Here is a 27,548-nt window from a genome sequence, read left to right as displayed (position 1 = left end):
ACCCACACCCCCATCCCTTTTCCATTAAAACCAGAAGTGGGTAGTTTGGAGACAATTTGGGGTAAGGTTTCAGATTTTTAAAACTTTAACATCCCACTCTACCCTAGCCTTTCCATTCTTGAGGGGCTAAAATTGCCCAAGTACTCTGTTGTTGACGTGACACTCACTATGTCTAAACGTGCGAGAGGCATTAAGCAAAAGGAAGTTGATTTGTGAAGTGGATTGAGTTAAGTTCCTAACCTCAGGAGTGATGATGAATCTTTACCTGGAATAATGTGCCAAGGAGCGATCCAGCCCATCAGGTAAATGCAGATCGCAGCAACAAGACTAATTCCCAGTGTTGAAGGAAGAGCTCCAAGGAATAACTTAATAACTTAAGTCTCCTCAACTTCAAAGTCATCTCAAAGTGGAGCCTTTTGACAGAAACTTCTAAAATATTTAAAAAGTGAGGCCAGAAGATTAGGCTCAGATCTGCCAGACCAGTAGGACACGAAGAGAGAAGTTCAACATTGCGATGGGCAAATTTAGAGCTTAGATAAGGAAGTATTTCTTCACATGTAGAGGAATCCAAATCTGGATTGCATGGCAATTAAGACCAAAATGCCCTAGATGTTGCAACGAGAACATGATAGACTTGGCATTCCAGAAGGATTGAGATTAAATGGGTATATCCAAAATTTCCTCCTGAGCTGATATGGGTACAATGCATGTTAATGCGTTGGTCCTCCAGTTAGGCATTTTTGCTCGTTAAGGAGCAACTCTGAGGATTTTTCTTGAGGTTTGATGTTTAGCAAAAAAAGGCAATTTTGATATAAATGCAAAATATTGCAGTTGCTGGAAATCTGAAATAAAAACAGAATTAGAGCTTCAGTTCTGAAGAAGAGTCATATTCGACTCGAAACATTAACTCTGTTTCTCTCTCCACTAATGCTGCCAAGTAGGTAATATTGATACCTGTGCATAGCAGGAATTTCAGTAGCAAAGAAAAGTGAGTGTGTATAATATGACCTGAAACCTTTAAAACCAGCATTTAGGACAATGGAAAAGCTAAGAAAATGCATTAGCCTATCATTTGCTTCACACTACCAGTGACACTAAAGATAATCACTGCTCTCAAAGCTTATACTATTTGTTCCTTCCAGGCATCCGTGGAGAACACATTTGAAAGCTATTTTCCTTGAAGAACTTCATTATCAAATGTAGCAGAAGCTCTCTATTAGATAAACTTCAGCACTGATCAACAGCAGAGGTAGCAGAAGTTTAATTGATGACTTCCCCCAAGATACAGGGCAACATTGACTATAGGTATGTGGACATTTGGACATCTACCACTGATCCATAAATAAGAATAACTTTTATTCCATAAATATTCAAATGGTAAGTAGCCCACGTAATAAAATATTGCACATCGATGCACAGTTATGAGACCCGAACTGCCTCTTTTCAGGAAGGCCCGCTGAACCACAAGCCATTGGGTCTTCCCTAGAATCAAGACACTGGGGATGGAAGTCTTGCCAACTGAGAGCTGCTGGCCAATCAGAGGCTGGCAGCTCTTGTACCCAGCAGCGGCATAGAGGTGCTGTTGGTTGCAGGCTGATGGTCGCATGGTCACAGAGTGGTGAGTACAACACTGGACACTAACATGAACCTTCAATAAAGACTGAACAAAAACGCAAAACATTGCTTCTTCCACAATAAAGGAACTGTCCTTAACTCTGATGTAACCATGCCAACCTTAAGACGGGCCAGATTTAGATCTCTGATGAAGCTGGCCTCACAAATAACGATGATGCACACATGAATAAAGTGAAAGCAAAGTGAAATGTTCACAAGTGAAATTTAATTTAGAAAAAGACCCATGCAACCTTTGTGCTCTTCAAGTCTTGTGTTAATGGAAATGGAGTTGAGCAAGGACGTTGTGACTGTAATGCAGAGCCTCCCTGTTTGTCCAGGAGGCTCTTTTATGGCCCATCCGTAATTGCTGCATTGTCAGCTGAGGTTGGTCCCACCAATGAAAAGCGTCCCTCGCTGCTGAATCTCATGTGTTTTCCACGCGCACTGCCAGCACTTGGAATTCTAATTGTAATTGCATGGGAAACAGGAAAAAGAGAGACCCCATAAGTAGCACATAGTTCCAGTTACAAAGTGGGGAATGGCTCTTGTTGATAAAACCCCGGCCTATGTTAGTGACCATCATCCTGCACCAATTTGCACAAATATTGTGACTCCAGAGCCATATTGTTGAAATTGTATCATAAACCAGTTGTTTAAGACATGTTATAAAATTGTTTTCAATGTGCTGTGATAGGCTTTTTGTTCCCAATAACAAAATTATTTTAAAAAACACGTATTTCAAACCATTTTAATAATTTTCCATAAATAAGAAAAAGTGAAAAGGAGCATGTCAACCTCGTTTGAAAAAAGATGCAAATACAGCCAATAATTCATTGAAAGCACATACCCAAATCTAATAAATGAATTGGCACTAATCAATTGCTTCATACAGTCATACATCTGGTCTTAATGAGTGTTTAATTTTAATTATTTTTATAGATATGATTATTGATTCAGAATGTCAGGAACAAATATAAAAGCCAAGCAAAGAGAACAAACAAATTAAATCACAGACATCATTTCAGTACTTCAAAGAGATGAACCTCTGTTGGAGCGAGATTAAGAAGAAATCCCAAAATATCAGGTAAATTTATTTATTTTTTAAGCAATTTAATCGTTTTAGCTCTGGACCATCATGTGATGAGACACAGCTTGATCAAAGGCTCCACTGAAGAATTAAGGTTTAGGAGACAAATTAGCAGCTCAGCCTTCACTGATACGATCAAAGTCTTTTCTTTAATTCATTTTCAGGACATAGATGTTACTGGTAAGGCCAGCATTTATTTCTCATTCCTATTTGCTCTGTAGAAGATGATGGTGGGCTTTCTTCTAGGATCATTGCAGTCCTTGCAGTGAAGGCGTTCCTACAACTTGATCAGATTTTTACCCAAGGCCAACGACATATGTTCAAGTCAAGCTAGTGTGAGACTTAGGAGGGGGGGTGAAGGGGTGTGGATGTAGCGGTGTTCACATGCACCTGCTGCCCTTGTCCTTCTAGGTTATGGAGTTCATGGGCTTAGGATGTGCTGCTGAAGAGTTGTTAGCAACTCACTGAAGTGCATCTTGTAAGTAGTTCACACTGCAGCCATGGTGCACCGTGGAGGAAGTGGTTGTCTTGGACCTTTGGCTTTAAGGCCTCTGTGTAAATGAGTTTGGGACAGTCTTCACTCAGTTTTAGTGTGTGAACAAAGCTACCCAAAATGAGGACTAAATTAGCAATTTCACTTAGAGTCCACGATAATCACTGGTGTAAGGGATAGAACAATACATAATGTAGGAGGTGCTGTTCCGAGATTTGAACTAAAACACATTGTTAGGTGGTTTCCTTTGCCTCTTTCTGTATGCTGCAATTGGATTGCTTGATCTGGATACTGGATGACAAAAAAAAATGAAAAAAGCACTTGCCTTGCCTGCATTGGCATTCTCCACCTTAATGAGCGCAAAATTCACTGAAGAAATTGAAATCTGTAAGAATAAATTCTTGGCCAGAGTTTTTCACAAAGAACCCCACAGCAGTTATGATAGTCTGGAGTGAATTCTGAGTCTTTGAAAGCTTAAATATAAAATCAACGTTACCCTTCAGTGACCAGCACTTGGAATCAAAAGCAGGATTTAAATCTGATTTACAAAAAACTTTGCTTAAATAAATATATCCAGGAGGGATTGAATCTGAAATGCCTTTCTAAGTGAGCTATATCTTTGATATTCAGTTTTTTAGTATCTAATTTAGCTCCGGGGCCTTGGAAACCTTAATGAGGACGAGCAGACTCTGAAAATATGCCTGTAGCCTTGAAGCAAAAGGTTGAATTCAGCATGCCCAGGCTGGAAAGAATAAACACAAACAGTGTGAAGTCAAGGATATGATTCCACAATTATTGCAAAGTTATTTATTCTCCCATTGCAGGTGTGATACTGAAGCAGACAGACAAGGAAAGTTCATACTTTTTTTTATTCATTTATGGGATGTGAGCCTTGTTGGCTAGGCCAGCATTTATTTCCCATCCCTAATTGCCCTTGAGAAGGTGGTGGTGAGCTGCCTTCTTGAACCACTGCAGTCCCTGTGGTGTAGGTACACCCACAGTGCTGTTAGGAAGGGAGTTCCAGGATTTTGACCCAACGAAAGTGAAGCAACGGCAATATATTTCCAAGTCAGGTTGGTGTGTGGCTTGGAGGGGAACTTCTAGATGGTGATGTTCTCATGTATTTGGTGCCCTTGTCCTTCTAGATGGTAGTGGTCATGGGTTTGGAAGGTGCTGTCAAAGTAGCCTTGGTGAGTTTCTGCAGTGCATCTTGTAGATGGTACACACTGCTGCCACTGTTCATCATTGGTAGAGGGAGTGAATGAATAATTGTGCCAAGTCAGCTCATTTCTGTCGGGCAGCAATAGATGCTACAATTGGCCTCAGTGCCCTTCAGTTCAGGCGGACACAAACTGGCTTTGACCACAGATGCCCCTGCTGGAAAATATGTCCATGAATGCACACGTGAGGATTTCAAGTAAGAACAGCAGCAAGATTGGTCACAATGGACCATGTGGCTGAACCTCCAACTACTGTTCAGTGTTTGGCCTCAAAACTGACAAAAGGCTAGTGAATAGAAAGGAGGAAAGTACTGGGAGGATACTGATAAATTGTACAACTGTAGTCTGTCCTAATTATAGGGAAAGGAAGAAGATTGTGGGGTTAGTATTTGTATTGTATGTTGGTCCCATGTACATGCAGGGCTGCCTTTATTGTTTTCTAATCCTTTGCAGACATCTCTGGAAGCAAAGGAGAGGTCAGCAGCATAAGAGAACCAATAGCATTGCTTTGAAGGTGACCTCAGATAAGGTGTTGATCAGGGATCAGACACACAACCACAAATGAAACCCCGATATATTCCCAGCCTCAGTAATGGCCCATAATATGTGATATTCTGTGTTGTTCTCCCATTTACCTTAGTGGAAGATCTCTTTACACATGTGAAAACTATTAAACTTCCACCCTCCCCACTTCCTTCACTGTGTCTAAGGGCTCGGCTGGAGGCACTTTCTGATCATAGTGGCAAGCTGCAGCTGTCCTTGCAGGAGATCATTGATTGGCTAACCCTGAAAGACGAAGAACTATCTGAGCAGCTTCCCTTCACAGGGGATATTGGTGCAGTGCAGCGATACAATGAGTTTCACTCGGTAAGCTACCCATTCATTTGGAGAAAATGCTCGGTAACAGTTAGGTGTTTTGCATTTTACAATATTCCATTTGGTTCTATGAAACTTAGCATTAATCTCTTATCTTGAGGATTAAATAAATATTTCAATTAAAGACTAAAGCTGCAAACAAAATCTAAACCCCTCTTAAAAGGAAAGTGTTTTGACAAACTCTTTTGTTTCAGGATAAGGGAACAGAATAGTCACATATTATTTTTGCTATAATATGTTTGCAGGTGCACAAATACAAAAGAATATACATTACAGCTCCCTGGTATTTCAGGTGGTTAATGCACTTCCCAGAATTGAAACTGGGTTATATAACTAAGGAATTCCCAAGTTTGACCTCCGATCTGAGCTGATGAACTGACCCCAAACAGGCACTGGTGCCTTCAGGAGACTGTGGAAACATTTAGGGCTGAGGAACTATCTTTAAAAGGAGTCTTAATTTCCACAGAAGGTAATCTTCCCAGTTTAACCATCGACTAAAATTGTATCATTTTAAAATTGAAAATTAAGTGCATCACAATATCAGGAATAAGATTTTTAAAATTCATTTACGGGATGTGGATGTCGCTGGATAGGCCAGCATTTATTGCCCATCCCTAATTGCCCTTGAGAAGGTGGTGATGAGCTGCTTTCTTGAACTGCTGCAGTCCCTGTGATGTAGATACACTCACAGTGCTGTTTGGGTGGGTGTTCCAGGATTTTGATCTAGCAACAGTGAAGGAATAATGATATATTCCCAAAGCAAGATGTGTGTGACTGGGAGGGGAACTTGCAGATGGTGCTGCCCTTGCCCTTCTAGATGGTTGTGGTCTAGATGGGTTTGGAAGGTGCTGTTGAAGGAGCCTTGATGAATTCCTGCAATGCATCTTGTAGATGGTACAAACTGCTGCCACTGTTCATCAGTGGTGGAGAGAGTGAATGTTTGTGGATGGGGTGCCAATTAAGCGGACTGCTTTGTCCTTTATGGTGTCAAGCTTCTTGAGTGTTGTTGGAGTTGCACTCATCCAGACAAGTGGAGAGTATTCCATCACACTCCTGACTTGTGCCTCGTAGGTGGTGGACCTGCTTTGGAGAGTCAGGAGATGAGCTACTCGCCACCGGTCTCCTAGCCTCTGACCTGCTCTTGTAGCCACAGTATTTATATAGCTAGTCCAGTTCAGTTTCTGATAACGAACAATCACTTGAAGAGGTTGGTTTCTTATTAGGTGAAATCCTATTCTATACTTTAATATTGAAAACGGCTCAATCCCAGTCTCCTGTTCTGTCCCAATATTCTGAATATTTTATCCATCATTGGATGTATGATGCTGTCAAATTTCAAATACCAAGGTCAGAATTTTCACCTCGGTGGATGGCCGTGCACCCAGCCCACTCGAGGGTGAAATGACACACGATGACTCCGGGTGACCGTCCCAACATCAACGCGCAGTCGTGTGATAGTTTGGTCGACAGGCACGCGCAGGAATCGGTAGTGCACTCGCTGACAATTAGAAGGCCTATTAAGGCCATTAAAGTATTAATTAGCTTAAATTTTTCACTGCCCGCCCAACCTTATGGCAGCCTTTGCAATTTTTTAAGCAATGTCATCAATGGGCGGGATGAGGTTACCAACAGCAAATAAAAATAAAATAAGAAATTTTACATATCACTCATAACATGTCCCTGCTCATGTGACAGAGTCACATGAGGGGGCATGTTTTTTACCATTTAAAAATTCTTTATTTTTGTTTTTCAGAACTCTTCATCTCCTTGAGGCAGCTCTGTGCCTCAGGGAGCTTTTCCAGCTTGTACTCGTCCACATGTGCGAAGTTCCCCGCTTGTCTTCCTACCACCTCCCCCCCCACCGCTCCCCAAACCCCCCCCACCCCCTGCACAGGCAGCACTAAGCACTGAGCACTGCAGCACGTATTTCATGCTGGACGGGCCTTAATTGGCCTGCCAGCATGAAATCGGCCTTGGTTGCAGACAGCGGTCAGCTTCCCAACCACCCCCACCCGCCTCCGCTAAGCCAGCCCGACAAGGGCAAAATTCTGCCCCAGGGGTAGAAACAACACTCAAGAAGCTTGACACTATCCAGGACAAAGCAGCCCGCTTGATTGGCATCACATCCACAAACATTCACTCCCTCCACCACTGACGAACAGTGGCAGCAGTGTGTTTACATTTTTCAAGAAAAATGTAAACAGTGTAGACTGCTCATAATTTCTATTGTATTTTCACATAAAAGTTCAAAACACAATAACATTGGTGTTAAAGCAATTTTCTAGCCTGTTGACTGAAAAGTTAAATTTTCAATTTCTGTTCTTGGATTTTATTTTATTTTCACGTTCTTTCATCAAAGGCTTTCATGGAAGATGTAAAGACTAGGGGCCCCTTCATTTTGGCAACTTTGGAGTCAGCCCAAACATTCCTATCCCAGCATCCTCTTGAAGAGACAGAAGAATCAGCACAAGACAAAGGTTATCACTTCCTGCTGCTTGTCTTATGACCTAAGCTATGTCAATATAATACACATTGTGAGGAAAATGCCTGGACCACTGCTCTTGGTCATCAGCACCAGTGGAAATGCTGCCCTTAAAGGGGTGCCATTTTTCCCTAAACTTGCAAAGAAATCCCATGGGACATAATGACCCTTTTCTGGATTTGCCCTCTGGAGGCCAAGGCAATGCTGGGTGACCCTGTTACAAGAAGAAAGCCATCCAGGAGGACAAACCATTTGACCTTCACTTAGGAGCCCCTATTCCTGCACACTAGACATTTGAAACGCTGTTTGTACACTCTATTCACTTTATGGAACTTTGGCCCTAAGCTAATAAAATCCCATGGCCTCAGTAAGGTTTCAGGCTTTTCATCACATTATCAGCTCCTATATGTTATAACTATATTGTCATTTTCCTCCCTGCATTTTTTAAAAAATTGCTACAATGTGCGCCCAGATGATGGTCCATGCAGCTAGTAATTCAAATCATTCTGAAGGTAAAGCAGCAAGCTTCACCCTTAGCCTATTGATAATTCAAGGTCAATAATTGTGCCCTTGGAATTAGCAGTTTATAAATTTTTAATTTAAGCCCAGTGTCACTGAAAGAATTACTCAGTTGTTATTCAGAAATATCATTGTAATATTAACCCCACTGCTTTAAAATAATAGAATTTAATTTTAATAAATTGCCTCTTCCCTCTTCTATATTCTCTCTTATTTCACTTTCCTTTTTTCTCCCAGATTTATTTCATTTTAATTTGAATTATTTTCCTACAATCAAAGCTAATTTATCTGCAAAGCTGTTTTGTTTAAAAAGATTAATCATAAAATGCTGCCCATATGTTTTTTCATTATTTCCATATTTTGTCCATTTTGGAGATGGAAACAGGTGCTAGACCACAAACCTCTTTATCCCTGTCTATTGAATATTGTATTTCATACCGCCCCTTGCTAAGTGCCACTATCTCATAAGTACAGTGTGAGCTATTATGCTGTGACCACCACTGGACTGCCACTGGGCAATGTAATCTCTCCATTAGCTAGTTACCTGTGTGTCCTCCTCATTATGTCAACGTATAAGATTCCTCCAGGGACATACTCTGTTTCTGAACCTTGAATCATAATTTCAGATATGTCACCAAAGCAGAAAATCCAGAATGTGAGTCGGTTTATTTGGAAGCAGGCTAATGTATCAAGTGAAATGTGGGAGAAGCTGAGTGCTCGCTGTGTTGACCGGCACAGGCACATTGAGAGAACGATGGAGCGACTTCTAGAGCTCCAAAGTGCTATGGATGAACTTAGTCTTGCTCTGGACCAGGCTGAAGCTGTTCGAGATTCCTGGGAACCTGTGGGAGATCTCTTCATTGATTCATTGCAGGAACATATTGAGACAACGAAGGTACAGTTAATCACACTAGTTAATAGTTAATAATACAAATGTGGACCAGCTGATGTGACAAATAGAAGCATTTTTGTTTTTGGTGGATTATTAATTTGATTCTTTCTTGCTGGTTACAGTACACCCAGGGGATATATGTTACACTCTAGGGCACAAGAACATCAGATGTATTAACTGAATGGGGGATAACCCCAGAAATGCAAGTGAAACACAAATTTGGGAGAGAGCTGACAGAATGGGTCACCACCACATTTCCCTCAGCTTTGCGTACTGGAATTAGGGATAGCAGGGGCACAAGCATAGGAAAATCAGCTCCCATGTCGCTGGGCAAGGAAGCCATATATTACAATGCCCAATATATCACAACACGTAGTTGATGCTTCTGTTATCATGTAACCACTAGAACCTGTATCTCATTTTAGATAGTTCTATGTAACTTCCCACTTTTAAATGTTTAAAAAGAAAAACTGAAAAAGTGAAATAAAAACAGGAATTATTGGAAGTATACTGCAGGTCAGTTGGCATGTAATGTGAAGAAACAGGTTGTGATGTTGGCATAGTCAGAACTGAAACCCAATAAGTAACAAGCATATCAATTTAGCTGGAAAAAGCAATATAATGAAAGAACTAGCATGTATTTAAAACCTTGCAATAAGTTCCAAAGTACTTTACTTTACTTTACAGCCAATTAAGTACCTTTAAAGTGTAGTCATTGTTGTAATGTAGCAAAAAGCAGCAGCTGATTTGCACACAGCATGGTCCCAAAAACAACAATGTGATAATGGCCAGATAATTTGATTTTGATGAGAGATAAATATTGGCCAGGATACCACGAGAATATCTGTTTCTCTTCAAATAATAGCATGGAATCCATCTGAAATAGTGGCATGACACAGTTTAACATCTCGTTTGAAAAATGGCACCACCAATAATGCAGCACTCTCTCAGTATTACATTGAATGGTCAGCTTAGATTATGTGCAAAGTTCTGGAGTGAGGCAAGGACCTTGCTTCAGAAATGACACTAGTATCAATGAGCCAAGGCTGATACTTTGGCAGTTAGGCTCTGTGTCATCTCACTGATGATCCTTCATATCATCTAATGGCCTATTTGGTAACTTGCAGGTCAATTAATCCATGAGCTCATTCTCTGTGACCACCATGTCTGGTGATTCCCTTTTCTTCCCCATGTCCCTTGTTCTCTCTTTAAATGTGCACTATTAATGCCTAAAACCTTCTGGTCCCTGGCCAATAAAAGTGGTTTTGCCCAAACCTACAGCAACTCAATGAGGAATTTCACAGGAACTAATACAAAAGATAGATCCTTCTGAGTGACTCACTTGCGGAAGATTGAGTGTTGGTTGGTTGCAGCATTTCACTGACAGTTCACTGAAATTCTGGAAGTCCTAATTGCCCCCTCTGGGCTGTGCACTACAAAAACCTTGCATTGTGAACGAACCACATCCACGACTGTAATGGTTGACTGGCAGGGTGTTGACTGCTATCAGGTTCCTCCTGAGCTATCCTTTTTTTAGAAATCCCGGTGTTCCTTAGCTGTCCCTTAAAAGAACCATGTTATCTGCATAAATCAATTGGCCCAAAACATCTTCAATAACAATATGCTCCACCACCATTTGTTACTGAGCTTGATTATACTACACAATCAGAAATATATTCTTAGCAGAATGTAAATCAAGTACATAAAATTTATTGAATGACTTGAGTGGTGTTGAAATTATGTTATTATGATAAATATAGAAGCAGTTCTGCCTTGTTGGCTGAGGTATGTGCCCCTTTAGATCAGAAAGAATAGGCTGGATTTTCAAAAGTCTGTGACAGTGAGGTCGGGTCCCAGCACAGATTCAAAATCGTGAACTCAGATAGCGTCACTGATTCCCCATGCCTCTGGAAGGTAATGCAGTTTTCAAAGGTGGCTGGGGAGCTGGCAACCCACATGCCTCCAGCTTGTTAATCTCATTGTGAAGTTCATTAACATGCTTTGGAGCAGCAGTCTGAGATTTTAAGTTGGGAAATACGTGTAAAACACAGGACACATTAGGGAGCAACTGACAGGAGCCATGACCACTGATGGCCAACAGTTGCAAGATGATAGATAAACTTAGCTGCTTAACCAATGGCACAGACTTGTCATCGCTGGTGCTGAGAGGCTTATATTTGTGAACAGTGATTGCTTGAACTCTTGAGTGTGATGTGAAGCTGCTGGCATCATTTGGACATCAGAGGTTGGGAGAGGAAGCGCTGGTGAACCAACGAGGAGCAGGTGAAGAGGTGGGACCAGCCTACTCTGATACTGGTTAGAGTAATGAGGAGAATCTTCAGCAGATGCATTCTCCTGGTCAGGAGTAGGCCAGAGGAGCTGAAAGGCGAAGAATGCATTACCCAAGGCATCAGGTGCACCACCAAAGAGTCAGCTACCTGCAAATGACAAAGCCCACCAATGCCATAGGAGACCGCATCTATCCAGGCAGTTGATCCTGGACATTTGTGCTCTGGTACACAATGACTGATGCCTCTTGGCCCCCAGGGCAGCCCACTACTTGCAGCTCTCAAGGTCAATGTAGTGCTGCACTTTTATGCACCAGGATTGTCCCAGGGATCAGCTGCGAACCTGAGTGGCATTTCGTAGTCAGCAGCTCATCACACCATCAGGCAGCTCATGGATGGCCTCTTCTAGAGGGCAGAGGACTACATTCATTTTGAGATAGATAGGTCAAAGAGGGCATTGAGGGCATTGGGGTTTCCTGCCACCAATGGATTCCCTCAGATCCAGGAGGTCATCAGTCGTACCCTCAAAGCCATCATCCCACTGACAGCCCAGACAGCCAGATCCCTGAACAGAAAAGGCTTCTACTCAGTGAGTTTCCAACTGGTCTCTGACCACAAGAAGCACATCTTGCAGGTCTCTGCTCGGGTTCTCAGCAGCTACCATGATGCCCTTATCCTGCAAGAGTTCCAGGTGCCACACATCCTCAGGCCAACATCCAGATTTCGTGGTTTGCTGCTGAGGGATAAGGGTTAGCCCCTGAGGAGGTGGCTCCTGATGCACATCCAGCACCCAGAGCCAGAGACAAGAAGCTCTACAACCAAAGCCATCTACTGACACAAGGTCATGGGCTAAGATGCAGCTGGCATCCACTCCAAACATCTTTGCACATTGGCAACACTGAGTGGCTCATGCCACAGACAGCCTCACTCTTTCTTCATATGTTGTTCCTGCATGCTGCTACTGCACCTACTCAGAGTGAAGCTGCATATGGCTCTCCGTGAGGGTAGCCACTCTCCCAATAGAGGAGCTCATGCGCTCAAATCCCTGAGCCATGATGGAGCACAAGTGCTGCATGGACTCATCCATTGTCTGCCCATGGTTCATCAATGCCTTAGGGATCTCCGACAGGAAACTCATCTGCTCTAGAAAAGCACCCTTGTGTATGACACCTTAGCCCAGCATCTTCACGCAGCAAAGGATGGCTGTGTCTGTCCTCCATCCTCAGAAGAGGACTGCCCATAGCTGACTCTGGCTCACTTTCCTCACCCTGCTCACTGGTGAGGTGCACCCAGTGCTTCCCATTCTAAGTTAGATTGAGGCCTAACCAAGGTGAGGTGATAGAAGGTGTGGAGGAATGATGTAATGGCACTCACTCAAGAACATCAATCTCACTGAAGAGACTGGGCTGGGATGCTCTCCTCCTCTTCTGCAGCTATACCTGTGGAAAACAGAAGGTTGTGTTGAAAACTTGGCCTACTCATCAGCTGCCTCAGCACAACTGACCCCATAAATTACAGAGATTGTACAGCTACAGTGTGTATTGTGCAGGAGTGATCTTCATGTCCTTCACCTATGGATAGAGCTATCAAATGACTCTGGTTTTCTTCTACAGGATGAACAGAGACGTAATTATGAGTAGGCTAACCTCCCTCACCTACCTCAGCATGACTTTCAGAAGAGATCTTGCATTCCTCAGTGAGGGTCACTGACACCTCAGTGATGCAACCGGCCATTTGGTCTGACAATATTGAGGAGAACAATGGGCACTCAGTCTGCTCAGCTCATGTCAATGCAAGTGTCTACAGAGTTAGGTACTTGTCACCTGGGTGTCACTTGCTACTCAACTTTCCAGACCGTAGTAGATCATTGAAGTGCTTTCTGAACTGCACACATGTCCCCTGATGGCTCCCTAGCTGCTGACCTCTAAAATAATTTCCATCCATCCTCTCCGTCTGGCTAGGTAACTTCTTTCTTCCAGAGAAAGAGAACAACAGATATTTCTTCTTGGACACTGGGCCCATTAAAACTCCAAAGGAGGCCTCCAAAAATCATGGGGCCACCCAGGGACACCCACCCAGGCCAGGGCTGGCCTTCTAAGCTCCCTGCTGCTCCATTCCTCCATGGTTGCCATTCACCTTTTCAAATGGCCTTCCGTAAGTAGGTCTGACCACCAGGCCATTCCTGGTACCATTAATTGGGCACCAAACTCACCTCCGGAATAATAGGTATTCTGCGTTTAGAGATCACACTGTATTACTGACGCTGACGTGGTTGGAACCTGGAAACGATCCAGTCATCAGTTTCCCAACCCGGATTCAAAATCCAGGCCAATATATTTGCAGCCTCAATGTATCTCATTATATAAATTGTAAATTTGTTATTATGGGCTTGAGAAAGAGTTTAAAGATGTTTGCTATAACAGTGACGGCTTGCTTATTTTGAAAAAGCTGGCAGTTATGAATTTTATAAGGAGTCTTGGCAACATGTCGAGAGCTATAAAGGGAACAGATAATAATCCTCTGGGTGTAGTTGAATCAAGCAAACAGGTATTTAGAGAAAGGCAAGTAGACTTTAGCTAGAGTGCTGTGAGAATTTTGCTCTTTGAAGGATGCTCTGAGTTAAACTTAGAAAGTTACCTGAGAATTATCACTATCCAATCAATCAACCTGTCAGGATTTAATTGCCGCCAATATGGTGGGAAATTGAGTTTTAACAAGAATTTAAGACAGGATTCATTACTATTTATACAGCAAAAATATACAACTGTGGCAAACAGCGAGTACCAGTCCAGATCACGCAGAACGTTGGCAAGCACAAATAGCTCTTTGTCTCTTCATTTCTCTTCTCGGTGCTCAGGTCTTCTAGACTTCTGGAACCTCTCAGGAAGGCTTGACCGGAGTCTTCCACCAGAGTCCTTACCAACGCCTACTGCAAAGAACCCCCCCCCAAAAGCCTTAAAGTAAACCCTTTTTCTCAGGGGTTGGTGAACAGGACTATTGTTCATTGCAGTCACATGTGATGCTCCACTGGATACATGTATTTCAGCAAGCGTCTAATTCAGCAAGGTTGAATTACAAGCCTAGCACAGCTTCATACTACTTGTTATCTCTGCCATATATCATTCTTTGTTCAAACTAGCTAACCTTATCTAAGAATAATGGTTTCCATGATGGTGAAACCTTCAGTAATTTCCAGTGAAAATGAACTTAAAAATCTAACCTAGACCTTGACCTATTTCAAACTGATTTTATACATATGTATGTTCAAGCCCTATCCCTAATTTCTAACTGTTTCTAATTCCTAACACATGCACAATTCATGAGGATATAAGAGAGATGGGAGAGATGCCTAATGGTTGTTTATAAAGGTACAAGTTAACATTTAATTTCCAACCATTTTTAATTTTCCTTTTTCAAGAGGTAGATGATAATTCAGGTAATTATGATTCTGAACAGCAGTTCACATTCTATTGAGAGAATTTAGGGCTGCTACCTTCTCATTGGTTAGAGAGTTCCAAATTTCACCACAGACTCAAAAAGCCAGCAATAACCTATGTAATCAGAATGAATAAATTCTTCCAGAAACCTTTAGTAATCTATGGTGGCTCTGAATGACAATTCAAGGCTAACATTCCTCTTTTGGCTCATAAGGTATTCAAGGAGGAACTGGGAGCTGTAAAAGATGGCATGAAAATCGCCAATGACTTGGCTCACCAACTTGCAATCTCAGATGTACATCTCTCCACAGAAAATGCACACCGTCTGGAGGAACTGACATCAAGGTGGCAAGTTTTACAGGTAGGTGATGCCAGTAGAGCAGTCAGCAAGAGTGGGAAGTCCTTGCTGAGCTATCCAGTTTGGGGAAATCATGCACATGTGAACTTTGTAAACAACAAAAAAAAATTTATAAAATAAAGAAACAGAAAAAGTAAAATATAATAATAACTTAATAAATTAATTGTGAACTGCAATGTCCTATTGTCGTTGAAGATAGCAGTGCTGAGACCTTAATATTTTCTATTTTTGATATTCTCAAAATCCTAGGGATAGTAACTCAAATCAAAATTAATGTTGAAACATTAGAATCTATGGAAGAGAGTTGTCCAGGAGAGTAGTGACTCAAGGGTGTTGGAGGGGATTAGATAGTCTGGAGCTTTGCTTCATTAGCATTGAGAAATCAATGATCATTTCTGCAAAAGTTTCTCTTAGGAAATTAAATAGATAGCATAGAGTCCACAGTTGGCTACATTGTAAACAACCTGTGGGAAGAGTGGCCTTCTTGTGCTAGACAACCTTTGTCTCTTTCCATGCTTTCTACTCTTCCTAATGTGTAACAAGTGAAAAAAAATACTTTTTCCAATCAAACCTATGAACAATTTCCTCTAGTATTGACTCTAGCAATTCATTTAATGTCCTGATGAAGACAATCAATTGCTCTCACAAGATCTAAGAAAATGTTCCCTCACTACCAAAGATAATCATGCAAATCTCCAGCATATTAATCCAACCTCACAACCCACACTTAGAACTCTGGACAGTTACATTGGTTTAAGTAATTCATTCAGAGTGCATAAGCCTCCTTTCTCATATAGTACTTGAATGTCTTTATCTCCCCTAATTCTTCCAATTCACAATAGCATTTTAAATAAGCATCTATCAGGGTAGTTTTTTTTCCAAATTGTGATGGCCCATGTGTTTTGGAGGGAAAAGAGCTATATTTTACATTGGGGTGATCGTCCTTTTAAGAACTAGATTCCTCCAGGAGAAGATTTCTGGTAAAGCATCTTGCTTCTAGTAACTGAACATGCAGCCAGGTTGCCTGGGAGATGACAACAGAAAAATGGTCAACAAGAAGTTAATTAAAAGGGGAGTAGATTGTGGATGTGGGTCTGGTCACAAGCAGGGTTTTAGTTTTTAGTTTAGAACAATCTTGCTGCAGGAAACATCACTTTCAAGCAGAGCTCAGTTGAAATTCTGTGTGCTGGCTGAAAAGACATAGAAGCCTTAATAACAGAAGGACTCCACTAACTAAGTGAGTTGAACATCTGTGAAAGCCAAGCTTATGAGAGAGAGAGTTTTAGATGCAAGATTCCAGAGTTAAAGGCCATTAGAACCAGAGAGTTCTGACTCAACAGAGTTATGTCAAAGACCGTAGCGATGCTAGTGTTGAACTGGGAGTATACAACCAGAGGACAGTTGGAGGAGATTTAAAGGGACAACCTTGCTGGAAGTAGCAGAAGGCCCAAGAAATCTCAACCCTTATACAAATTTTAAACCATACCCAAAACGAGTGGTTAATCTTCCATTTTCTGATAAGTATCCAGCTTGGGTTATTGCGGGTGTAAGGCAAATAGGTATAGAAGGAAAGTTGAGTTAAGAAGTTCAGTTTAGAGTATAAGTAACTGTATTCATTGTGCTTTTAACATCTTTAACGTAACTGACTATTTAAAACAGAGTGTAGTCATTGGTATTCACATTTTTTTGATTTTTGTGTAGTAAAATTCTTTTATTTTTAAACACTAAACCTCATGGCTTCTTTCTTTTAGCAAATGCCTGGGTTTCCAATAAAAGTTATTGGTCTCTCTTGAGATGATAACAAAATAAGCTAAGAATATAGCTTTAACTGCTTTTATTGGAAGCTCCTCTAATGACTCAGTTGGTTAAGTCAATTTGCAACTGAATTATTCAGATGATTAAATTAATCTTAACTTAGTGGAAATAGAGGTGCTTCAGTGTTCAGTGCCAGAGGAGAAAATCAACCAGGACTTCTGTAATAAAAAAAATAAAATTTTACAAATGCTCAGCAGGTTATTCAGCATCTGTGGAGAGAAAGCATTAATGTTTCAGATCAATGACATTGCATCAGAACTGAAGGAAGATAGAAATGCATTAGATTTGATCAAGTGAATGGAGGAGGAGAAGGGAAGGAAAAAGAAAAGTGAAGATCTGTGAAAGGATTTCTGTATCTAGTCAATACCAATTAAATCTTGCTGCTGTGTGTCCACATGTGTGTGTCAAATTTGTATATGTGTCTGTGTGTATGTCTGTATGTGTGTCTGTGTGTGCATCTATGTGTTTGTGTTGGTATGTGTGTGTGTGTCTGTGTGTGTGTGTGTCTGTGTGCGTGCCTGTGTCAGCGTGTGTGTGTCTCTGTGTCTGTGTCTGTGTGGTGAAGACAAGCTCAAGCTCTGTTATGATGCAATCTGTGGTTAAAGAGGCCACCAATACTATACACGAATGTTGAGGTTGCTTTCAAGCACTATCAGTGGGAAACATATAGGGAGAAGTAAGTATCCAATCTGAAGAGAGTTTCTGAGCCTCTTATTTTCTTTTTGCTTGTGGTTTATTTTGGAAATATTTTACAGAGTATGAAACCTTTAAGGGGAAGTTCCCTCTCAGGACATTCCTATGTTCCACATTTTACCCGTGTTTGTCCTTAACTTTCTTTCCCTTCCCCCATACCTTCTACAGATGGAATGTAGAGTCATGTCATGGCAGCATCAAAACAATTTACTTAAAACATATTGTTGCCCATAGCTTTAGTGTGCCAATTTTTCAGGTCCCACTCTATGTACATTCAAACGAGAAAAAAAGATTGTCTTACAGATGGGGAGATGTGATGGAATAACTTTTCCCCTTGTTTTTCTCACCTCCCAGTCGACTGCAACAAAATATATTTTTGAGAAGGAATGTTTTATACCTTTTGAGCATTGTAACTTTTAAGAATAGATGGTGGATTTAATTCCATGTTGCTTCATTTTCAAAAATACAGAGTCCACTGTCGAATTATCTTTAGTGCATGAAGTGACTGTCACAGACAAATAAACTCTTTCATTTTGCAGATAGTAAACAACCTGTTATTTTGATAAGTAAAATGCATATCACAAACTAGAATCAACAGGCACCTTAGTCTTTTTCAACATCACATTCAACAGTTTTATAGTTGAGAACAGAAAAAAGGAGAGAAGGGGGGAATGAGAGTGTGGAAACATTTTTTTTTACCATAGTTTTGTGGAATATTTTATACTGAAAGTAATCCTTTACACTTTGTTTCTCCCTTACTAAAATATTCATGACGGTAATAGATCAGAAAGAAGTTACAAAATCTTTACTGTAATCGCTGTGGCTTTTCTATGTTCCAAGTCTCAGACTCTGATGGTTATTGTTCTTCATTCTACAGATCTCCATTGACGAACGCCTCAAGCAGCTTCAAGATGCTCACCGTGACTTTGGCCCAGGGTCCCAACACTTTTTATCTAGTAAGTTCAGTCAAACGCAATTTGGAAATGTATGTTTACTTCCTTAAGTGGTGGGATAGTGAATTATTTTCAATATCTTTTGCACAATCAACTGATCCATCTCACACTTGATTGACTTTATCAAATGAAGTATGTGTTCCACTCAAAGCATTTTAGGTTTGACAAAGTCAAGCTGACTTAAATCTGCATTTCTGAACTCTTCTTTGCATCTAAGTCTTTGTACTATTCATAATGAGATGCTTGCATAAAGAAGACAATTGATATCAGTCACAGTATCTGTCATCCTGAGTGGGTCACTTAGCAATGTCTATTATTCTGAGTAACTCACTGGCCATTATCTCTCATCCCTGTTTTAACTTATTTATTTACTTTTATATTAGATACACTTATATTTTGTGTATAACTTGCTATATAACATGTACTTCTATTGCTTTGAACAGTTCACGTTAATAGTCGTTTGATAGTACAGAACTGGAGTATTGCTGAAAAAAGAGACATTTTTTGTCAAAGCTAAACAAAATAAGAAACAGTTATTTGTAGCTTCATTCTCCAGGACAATGTCTTAACCAATCAGCTGCCTAGTTTAAATTTCAAACAATGCTTGGCAGTTAACTATCAGTCAAATTAGCTGGTGCATTCTCCATGGCAATGCCTCTACCAAACTTGCCAACCAATCAGCACTGTCTTCTCATATAGTATAAGTATATTGTTTCCCCTGACATTGGCTTTTTCTTATGAATTGCCCTGACGAGTACGAGACAAAAAGCTTTGACAAAAAATGTTCTCTTTTTCTTCAGCAATACACAGTTCATGTTGCAGAGCAGTCCATACTTTTGGCTATTTCTAAATGTTGTGCTGGATTATTTTTCTACAAAGAAGTGAACATTGAACACCATTTCACTAGCATCTAGCTGATGTTGTACTTTAAAGTAAAAATTTCTTTTTAAGTTCAATTCTCATGAAACATGAGAAACGTTATAAAATGTACATATTGATCTTGCACATTTAGCCAAAGTGAGTTGTCATTTCTCCAATTATGATGTTTAAATCACTGAGATAGCCACCTACACACTTCAAGATGAGAGCTGAGGCATTCAAATATTTGACCTAAAAATGTGATTTACGCTATTAAATGGTATTGTGGATTTTATATTCACATTTTCGATCCAAATCTCTGTGTGACTCATACTTTCAGCTTCTGTCCAGGTTCCCTGGGAGAGGGCTATCTCACCAAACAAAGTGCCGTATTACATCAAGTAAGTGTATCCTAGACAACAGACTTGTCTCCCAACCCACTAATGACGCCTCAAATGGAGAGTTGTGCTTGCAATAACTCATTTAACTTGTAAATTATCTCAAAACACTTGTGACTGATATTAACATCCTTTTTGTTGTTTGCTTCTGTTCATCTTTCTTAAGTTCTTTTGATCATGTTCCATTTAACTGGCCATTTAACTGGAGAGAGCTGAAGGCATTGGGCAGAATTTTCTCTTGCAAAGAGGCACAGCCGTTTGCAGGGAGTTAAATGATTTTTAAAAGGTTGTTATGTTGGAAACATGACATGAACCCATTCACTTCTGCATTTAACCAAAGTACATTTGAAGCTGACCAGAAAATCCATGCAGAAGTGATGGGTCTGGAGAATTAAATGCATAAAAAGGCAATTGAAAGCACATTTAAACCAGAATTGTAGCTTTCACCGGCAATGCGCAGGTTTCTGAGCTGTCTGAAACTCACCAGGGTCAACAAGATGAATCCCCAATGGGGATTGACAGGACTATGAAATTTACAAGGCTGGAAAGCCTTTAAATACTGAACCAGAACAGCTTCTTCCTTGCCTAAGTGAAAGGCTTTTGTTCACAGGTCTCATTCTGAGAGTGTGCTTTTAATGCTGTAGAAGTGATTTCCAGTGCTTGGAAGACATTTCTGCTATCTTGGACTTTACTCTCCTTAACCTGCACCTCTCTGCTGTCAGCCCTCACTGCAGCATGGGGGCATCTTATGCAAGCCTGAATTGTCCAGGCATTGTCCTGAGGAATGAGTCAGCTAAACAAAATAAGTGACAGCCATTCACTAACTGATCTGGGGGGCATCCTTCAGTATGTACCACAGTGTCTAGAATGGTAATGGTCTGCTGTGCTGTGCACAACATTGAGCAGCAGAGAGGACTGGAGCTGCATGTGGAAGAAGGTGATGATCACTCATCCTCTTATTTCTCCAAGGATGTAAAGGAGGAGGAGAAGCAGCAGGAGGAGGCGTAGCCTCATGTAACCGCTTACCTATCTGCCAGAGGTGCCAGTGATGGACTCACACAGGCTCAGTAATCTGTATTTGTGAAGCCATATGGCAATTAAATGCAGAGCTAGAGGTAGACCGCTCATTCTCCTGCTCTGACAGCTGAGATGCTCATGGTGGACAACCTCTAGGCTTTGGGGCTTCCAAGGGCCCTGCCAAAAACTGCCCCACCTACACCTGTGCAGGGGCAAACTCAGTCAACAGGACAAGAGGCAACTTGTGGGCTCTGACAGAGAAATTGGGGGCGGAGGCAGGGATAAGAAGCGGAAGCAGCTTGATCAGAGCCCCCACTTACATGTGTCCATTCTCCATCTTCCTTCTCATGGCCCACCCAACTTCCCTGCGACCCAAGAGCTGGAGGGTACTTTTCTGCACTTCAGTGGGGCACTAAATGACAAAGGTGAGGCTTTCCTCCTATTTAAGCTGGCAGTCTGAGTGTGCAAGCCATTGGTGAGGGCCAACATCTACCTGGTTGCCTGTTGCATCAGATGTATCACGCAAGTTCTCACTCTTTTCATGGAGATGGACATCAAGACCACAGCCTGAGATATCATGGCACTCATGCTAGAGATGGACTCCTTCAATCTCTCTCCCAGGCAATGCAGCACTGCTGAAAATTCTGACAGAAACTCACACATTTTCTGTTGCTGCACCAGAATTCTCCTCTTTGGAGATGATCCTCAAGGTTCTGCATCCATCTTCTGCTGAGAAGAACTACGAAAGTCCTACACCCTCCAACGGAGACTTTCCACTGCTGTCCCTGTCTCCAACACCAGTTGTGAAGTGTGACACACCACGTGACAACCTAGCTACTTGCGTTGGAGACCCATTAAGTTTCTTCCATCTGAGCTGGTGGGGGGTACGCATGAGTTGTGTTTTGGAGCTTCCTTGGAATGTGCGACCGCCTCTGAGAACTCCAAATTAGAGCTGAGAAGAGGGAAAGGACCAAAGTTATCATTGTAAAGATGATCAGATTTCAGTTAGTGTTGGCATCGATTCAACATAAATGAATGTTGTGTGCCATGTAGCTGTGTGATATCTAGTTCAATCACCAGATATCTGAGAGACTCCATCACTCTATCTCCAATGGCCATGCACTTCACTATTGTGCTATCTCCATCACTTCCTTCTCCTCTGCAGTGGTCAGGGTGGCCATGACTGAAGGGTCACCCGAGGTTCTATGCCTCTTCCTGGCATACTGTGCTCTCTTTCCTGCAAGTAGAGAAAACAGAGAGCCAAGAATGTGAGAAATGCAATGTTTTGAGAGGATAATATTACGACCTCCATGGGGGAACCGTAAAAAAAAACAAATTTATTGAATGAAGAAATTACCAACAAGATTTCCCCTATTGTAGCTTTTAATTTAACATGAATTGGAACCAAGGCCAAAATTTTCAGCTCCCATTGACGTTGGGCGGGGGGGACAATATGGCAAGAAGGCCAAAAATTGATTTCACGATGTTATGAAACCAGTTTGCGATTGACACTCCATCCATCATTGACTGGCCGCGTTTCCTGCCACTGCACATTGGGAACCTAAATTCAACACTTTAGCATCTCATTATCAGCCCTGCTCCCTGGAATCATGCCCCCATGTCAAATTAACCACCCACGTCGGCTGACTTCAGAATGGCTTGTTTCATGACTACCTTTAAAAGATGTGCACCTGGCAACGTGAACTTTGAGGGAAACTCGGAGTTGATTGCATACAGCCTTGTGCAGCGCTCGCAACCATCACCCATAGGACATCAAGGAAGAGCCGCCACACATTCGCAGAGGACATTCCAGTGTAGGTCAGGCTAGGGCTGAGGGGGTGGGCAGGGTGGTGGGCAGGGAAGCACAGACTGAAGGAAGTACACAAGCACATGCTGGGGGGTGAGAAAGTGGCCACACACTCAGAAAAGCCTATCAAATGTGAGCATTCTTCCTCAGCTGAGACCATTCAGCTGCAGATCCATTGACATGCTTGGAGTCGGGCCTCTGAAACTATTCTGCTCAGTCAAGCAACACAAAACATGAAAGTGTCACCAAATGCTTCAGAACTTTTCACCCCTCAGGTGCAGACTGCAAATTAATGTGCATTTTAGGAGGCAGCAGAGCAATTGGCCGATTGGTTAAGTTGTATAATCCCCTTGCGAAAGGTGGCCGATTGAGTCATTGGTGGAGGTGCTCAGAGACCCTTACAATGTCTTTATTAAGGTTTGACCATTATCCCTCATGGTTCAAGCTAACAGCACAGCCTTGCAGTGCAGCTTAGGAGAATGCCTGCACCTGAGCTGAGAGCACAGCATGCAGTCCAATGGCTAAAGCTGCTGCCGATCAGCCAAGTGGAACGTGGCAGAGGTGGGTGGGGTTTCAGGCAGCCATGAATTGCACCACACACTGGCCATGCATGTGGTGGCCAGCACTCTCCTGTAGGTATGAAAGGGCCTTCAGACTTAACCAAGAGAGGTTCCTAGGACACATATGCTAACCCATGCATCTCTCTCTTTGATCCTGAAGGAGAAGAACATCAGTATTGTGGATAAAAACAGAATTACCTGGAAAATCTCAGCAGGTCTGGCAGCATCGGCGGAGAAGAAAAAAGTTGACGTTTCGAGTCCTCATGACCCTTCAACAGAACTGAGTAAAAATAGGAGAGGGGTGCAATATAAGCTGGTTTAAGGTTGGGGGGGGGAGAAGTGGGGGGTGGTGGTTGTAGGGATAAGCAAGCAGTGATAGGAGCAGATAATCAAAAGATGTCACAGACAAAAGAACAAAGAGGTGTTGAAGGTGGTGATATTATCTAAACGAATGTGCTAATTAAGAATGGATGGCAGGACACACATTAATTAGCATATTCATTTAGATAATATCACCACCTTCAACACCTCTTTGTTCTTTTGTCTGTGACATCTTTTGATTATCTGCTCCTATCACTGCTTGCTTGTCCCTAAAACCACCCCCCCAACCACTTCTCTCCCCCCAGCTCCCTCCCCACCTCCCCGCCACCTTAAACCAGCTTATATTTCACCCCTCTCCTATTTTTACTCAGTTCTGTTGAAGGGTCATGAGGACTCGAAACGTCAACTTTTTTCTTCTCCGCCGATGCTGCCAGACCTGCCGAGTTTTTCCAGGTAATTCTGTTTTTGTTTTGGATTTCCAGCATCCGCAGTTTTTTGTTTCTATATCAGTATTGTGGAGCCTGGTGATTAAACCTAATGGTTTACAGAGATCACGGAAGAAGAAGAAGAGAGCAGCGGAGGCACCTAGCTCGGCAAAGTGGGGAGCGCCTCCCTCAAGATGAAGGGGCAGCAGGGCTTGCTGTCCATACAGCTGAAGATCCACAGAAAGCCATCACTCAAAGGCCCAGCATCTATACACAGCAATTCTCATTCCTGCAGATGACTGAGAACCAGTATTGCTGAAGACTGTGTATGTCTAGGGAACTGGTCGATCACATATGCACCTGCTGCAGGACTTGGCGCCACGAGGACATGGAGGGTATTCACTGCCAGTAGCCGTGAAAGTGACCACCGTGCTCAATTTTTACATGAGTGTCTTATTCCAGGGCTCCACAAGTGACCTATGCTGGATCTCGCAAGCCTCCACACATAAGTGTATCCAGGAGGTCATGGACACCATGTTCGTGAAGGCACAGGATTTTGTGCATTTCACCCGGAATCAGGAAAGCCAGGAAGCAAGAGCACTGGAATTTGCGCAGATCTCTGGTTTCCCACAGGTGCAGGGTGCTATTGACTGCACTCACGTGGTGCTTAGATCTCCGTGGCAACAAGCAGTCAACTATGTCAACCATAAGGGCTTCCAATCGCTGAATGTTCAGCTGGTGTGCAACCACCACAAATATATCCTACAGGTCTGTGCTCAATTCCCAGGGAACGTCCATGACTCCTACGTCCTTAGCAGGTCTCAGGTTCCTGATATCTTCCAGGGTCCAGAGAAGCTACAGGGTTAGCTCCTTGGGGACAAAGGGTTACCACAAAGGACATGGCTGATGACACCTATGTGGTGGTCTCAGACTGCAGCAGAGCAAGGCCATAAGCAGACTCATACCGCGACACGGACTTTGGTGGAGCAAACGATAGGCATTTTGAAAATGAGGTTCTGGAGCCCTGGTAGGTCTGGTGGAGCATTGCAATAAAATCCACCAGGGGTGTTGTGCATCATCATAGCTTGCTGTGCGCTCCACAACCTGACCCTGCAATGGGGAAGGACCTGGCTGAGGAGGAGATGGAGGAGCTGCACATATCCTCCGATGAGAAGGATGTCAAAGAGGATGACGGTCATGAAGTCCTCGAAGGTGAGGATGCCGGCGATGAGGCCATCGCACTGGCCAGGCAAGGCAAGCATGATCGGGAGACCCTCATATCCACAAGATTCGTGGAGGGGTGCTCATTTGGGCTTTATGATCCGGATCATAAGATGGAGAAGCAGTCATGAAATTTTAAATGCACCATTGTCAGCCTTCAGCGTCTGAGCCCTTCAGGAGCACAGCATCACTGGTCACAGATGCTGAAGAGATGGGAAGCCAGCCCCACCTCAAAGGTGCTAAGAGCACACAGGGAGAATGATGGAACTCTGTGACGCCTGCCCATGACAATCTGGCAGTAACGACAAGCACCATCGAGTTGCAGGTATCACTAAGAAGGTGCCCAGTGAGTGTGAAGCCGGACCATCACTTTGGTCCGAAGGTTACGCACTGCACAGGGAAGAGACCCTGGACTGAGACACCTGCCTTTACCTTGCGTAGGACACAAACACTGTTCATCATAACAAGGAGCCATAGGCAAGGAGACATTCTAGGGAGTTTATTTACAATAGTGAACATTACATACAAGTGATTAACACCCATGACCAGGCTGTACAACTTCATCTTCTTAACCTTCCTCACCCTGCCACTGTGTCTTGGTGCTTCCCCGACATCCACAGCAGAGGTGGAGGCATCCCGCTGTGATGATCTAGTCTGGCGTCCTTCGGAGGACCGAAACCTGGAGGGCCCCGGCCTGCTTTTGGGGTCCTGCTGTGTGGCAGTAGCACCCTCCTCAGCCTGTAGAGCTGGAGCTGCTGAAGTCACAGAAAGAGGGGAGTCGGATGGGCTGGACATTCCTGGAGTCACCTAGATGGATGGGCTTGGAGTGTGCATCTGCTGAACCTCCTTCCTATGGCTGCCGAGGGCCTCAGGCTCACCCCTTGAGGAGAAGGGGAAGCTAGGGTGAGATCAAGCTGCCTTACACACCTCTCATGTTGACATTGTTGGAGGTCAACGATGGCGTCAGCAACGGAGTTCAGCCCGTGCAGCAGTGCAGGACTGATGTCCTGGATCAAGGTCTCCATGGCAGCCATCAGCCTACCAATGTTGGCTAGTAGGTGCGTTGGCATGCTGGTGCTATAACCTTAGACTGAAGGTGGACGGACTCCTTCATTATGCCTTGCAGTCTGAGGAGTGCAGTGGACATCCCTTCCTGATATTCCCAAGCTTGCCTTTGCAGCTCCAGCAACTGAGGTATGACCGAGTCTAGAGGATCCTCATCTGACTCAGACTCAACAGATTTCTGGCCTCCAGCAGTCCTTGAAGTGCCAGAGACCTAGGAAGTCCCTGCCTCCACCTGCTGTGGATCAGACAGTGCAATGTGCTCACCAGATTGTGACCATGAGGCTAATCTAGAACTAGGCCCCACCAAGGTGTGTGTCTCTACACTGGTAGAGGGTGTGGGCGAGCACTGTGATGGGTCTTCAATTAGGACGTCATCAGATTCTTCTTCTGAGGTGTCTTTGGGTCTTGGGTCGAGGACCTGTGTCGTGGAACCCCCTCGGCTGCTTCCCAGATGTGCCTACAAAAGCAAGGACAGATGATTAGTGAATGGCAGGGGACTGCGGAACAGGGAACTCACTCACAGCATGGTTGTCTGATGGATGTTGCACTGTTAGATCTTCACTTGGTTGAGTACCACTGACCTCAGCGTCAGCACAGAAATGGTCCAAATCGGCGTGGGCCAGCTGGATGACTCTATTCCCAAAGTCTGTGAGGACCTTGATGTCGGGCATTCCTCCATCAGTCTGGGACCTTCCCCTTTTGTTGTGTGCCAGCTTGTCCTGCATGAAGACAGATGGAGAGAGTGAAAGCAGGACATATGCCAGGCCAGATGAGAATGATGCCTGGCACGTGTGAGTGCTGAGTGATGCTATGGACGGAATAGGGACACGATTCTCAGGGCAGATGAAGGTGTGTGTGAGAGAGTGATGTCTCTTGGGCTGGCAGTGAATGAGATATCTATGGATGTTTGACGGGTTTGTGATTGTGTGAGTTGAGAGTGATGATAAGAGTGACTTACCTTGGTGGAATGAAGGAAAATATTCATCCTTTTTTGGCACTGTGTTGCTGTCCTCTTTTGGAAGGCGTTGGCGCTGACCACTGCTACCACCACCTCCCATGCTGGATTGGTGACATTGCTTGTTGGTCTTCACCCAGAGTAGGGGTAGAGGACTTCACGGGGGGTCTCCACTGCGTCCAGTAGGTGCCCAA

General features: G+C 43.0%; 1 protein-coding gene across 1 annotated transcript in view; it reads left to right on the top strand.

Annotated features, from left to right (window-relative positions):
- Nucleotides 1–1,226: 1,226 nt before the first annotated feature.
- drp2 (dystrophin related protein 2) overlaps nt 1,227–27,548 on the top strand; it is a 57,721-nt gene continuing 31,399 nt past the window's right edge. Inside the window, exons 1-8 of the mRNA XM_041195711.1 lie at nt 1,227–1,305; nt 2,554–2,698; nt 5,125–5,281; nt 7,650–7,767; nt 8,918–9,186; nt 15,123–15,269; nt 18,652–18,730; nt 19,926–19,986. Coding sequence (XP_041051645.1) covers nt 2,652–2,698; nt 5,125–5,281; nt 7,650–7,767; nt 8,918–9,186; nt 15,123–15,269; nt 18,652–18,730; nt 19,926–19,986 — 878 coding nt within the window. The 5' untranslated portion in view covers nt 1,227–1,305; nt 2,554–2,651. The remainder of the gene's footprint in view (nt 1,306–2,553; nt 2,699–5,124; nt 5,282–7,649; nt 7,768–8,917; nt 9,187–15,122; nt 15,270–18,651; nt 18,731–19,925; nt 19,987–27,548) is intronic.

Source organism: Carcharodon carcharias, chromosome 9 (genome assembly GCF_017639515.1).
Source record: "Carcharodon carcharias isolate sCarCar2 chromosome 9, sCarCar2.pri, whole genome shotgun sequence".
NCBI classification, from domain to species: domain Eukaryota; kingdom Metazoa; phylum Chordata; class Chondrichthyes; order Lamniformes; family Lamnidae; genus Carcharodon; species Carcharodon carcharias.
This window is presented reverse-complemented; position numbering and strand designations above follow the sequence as displayed.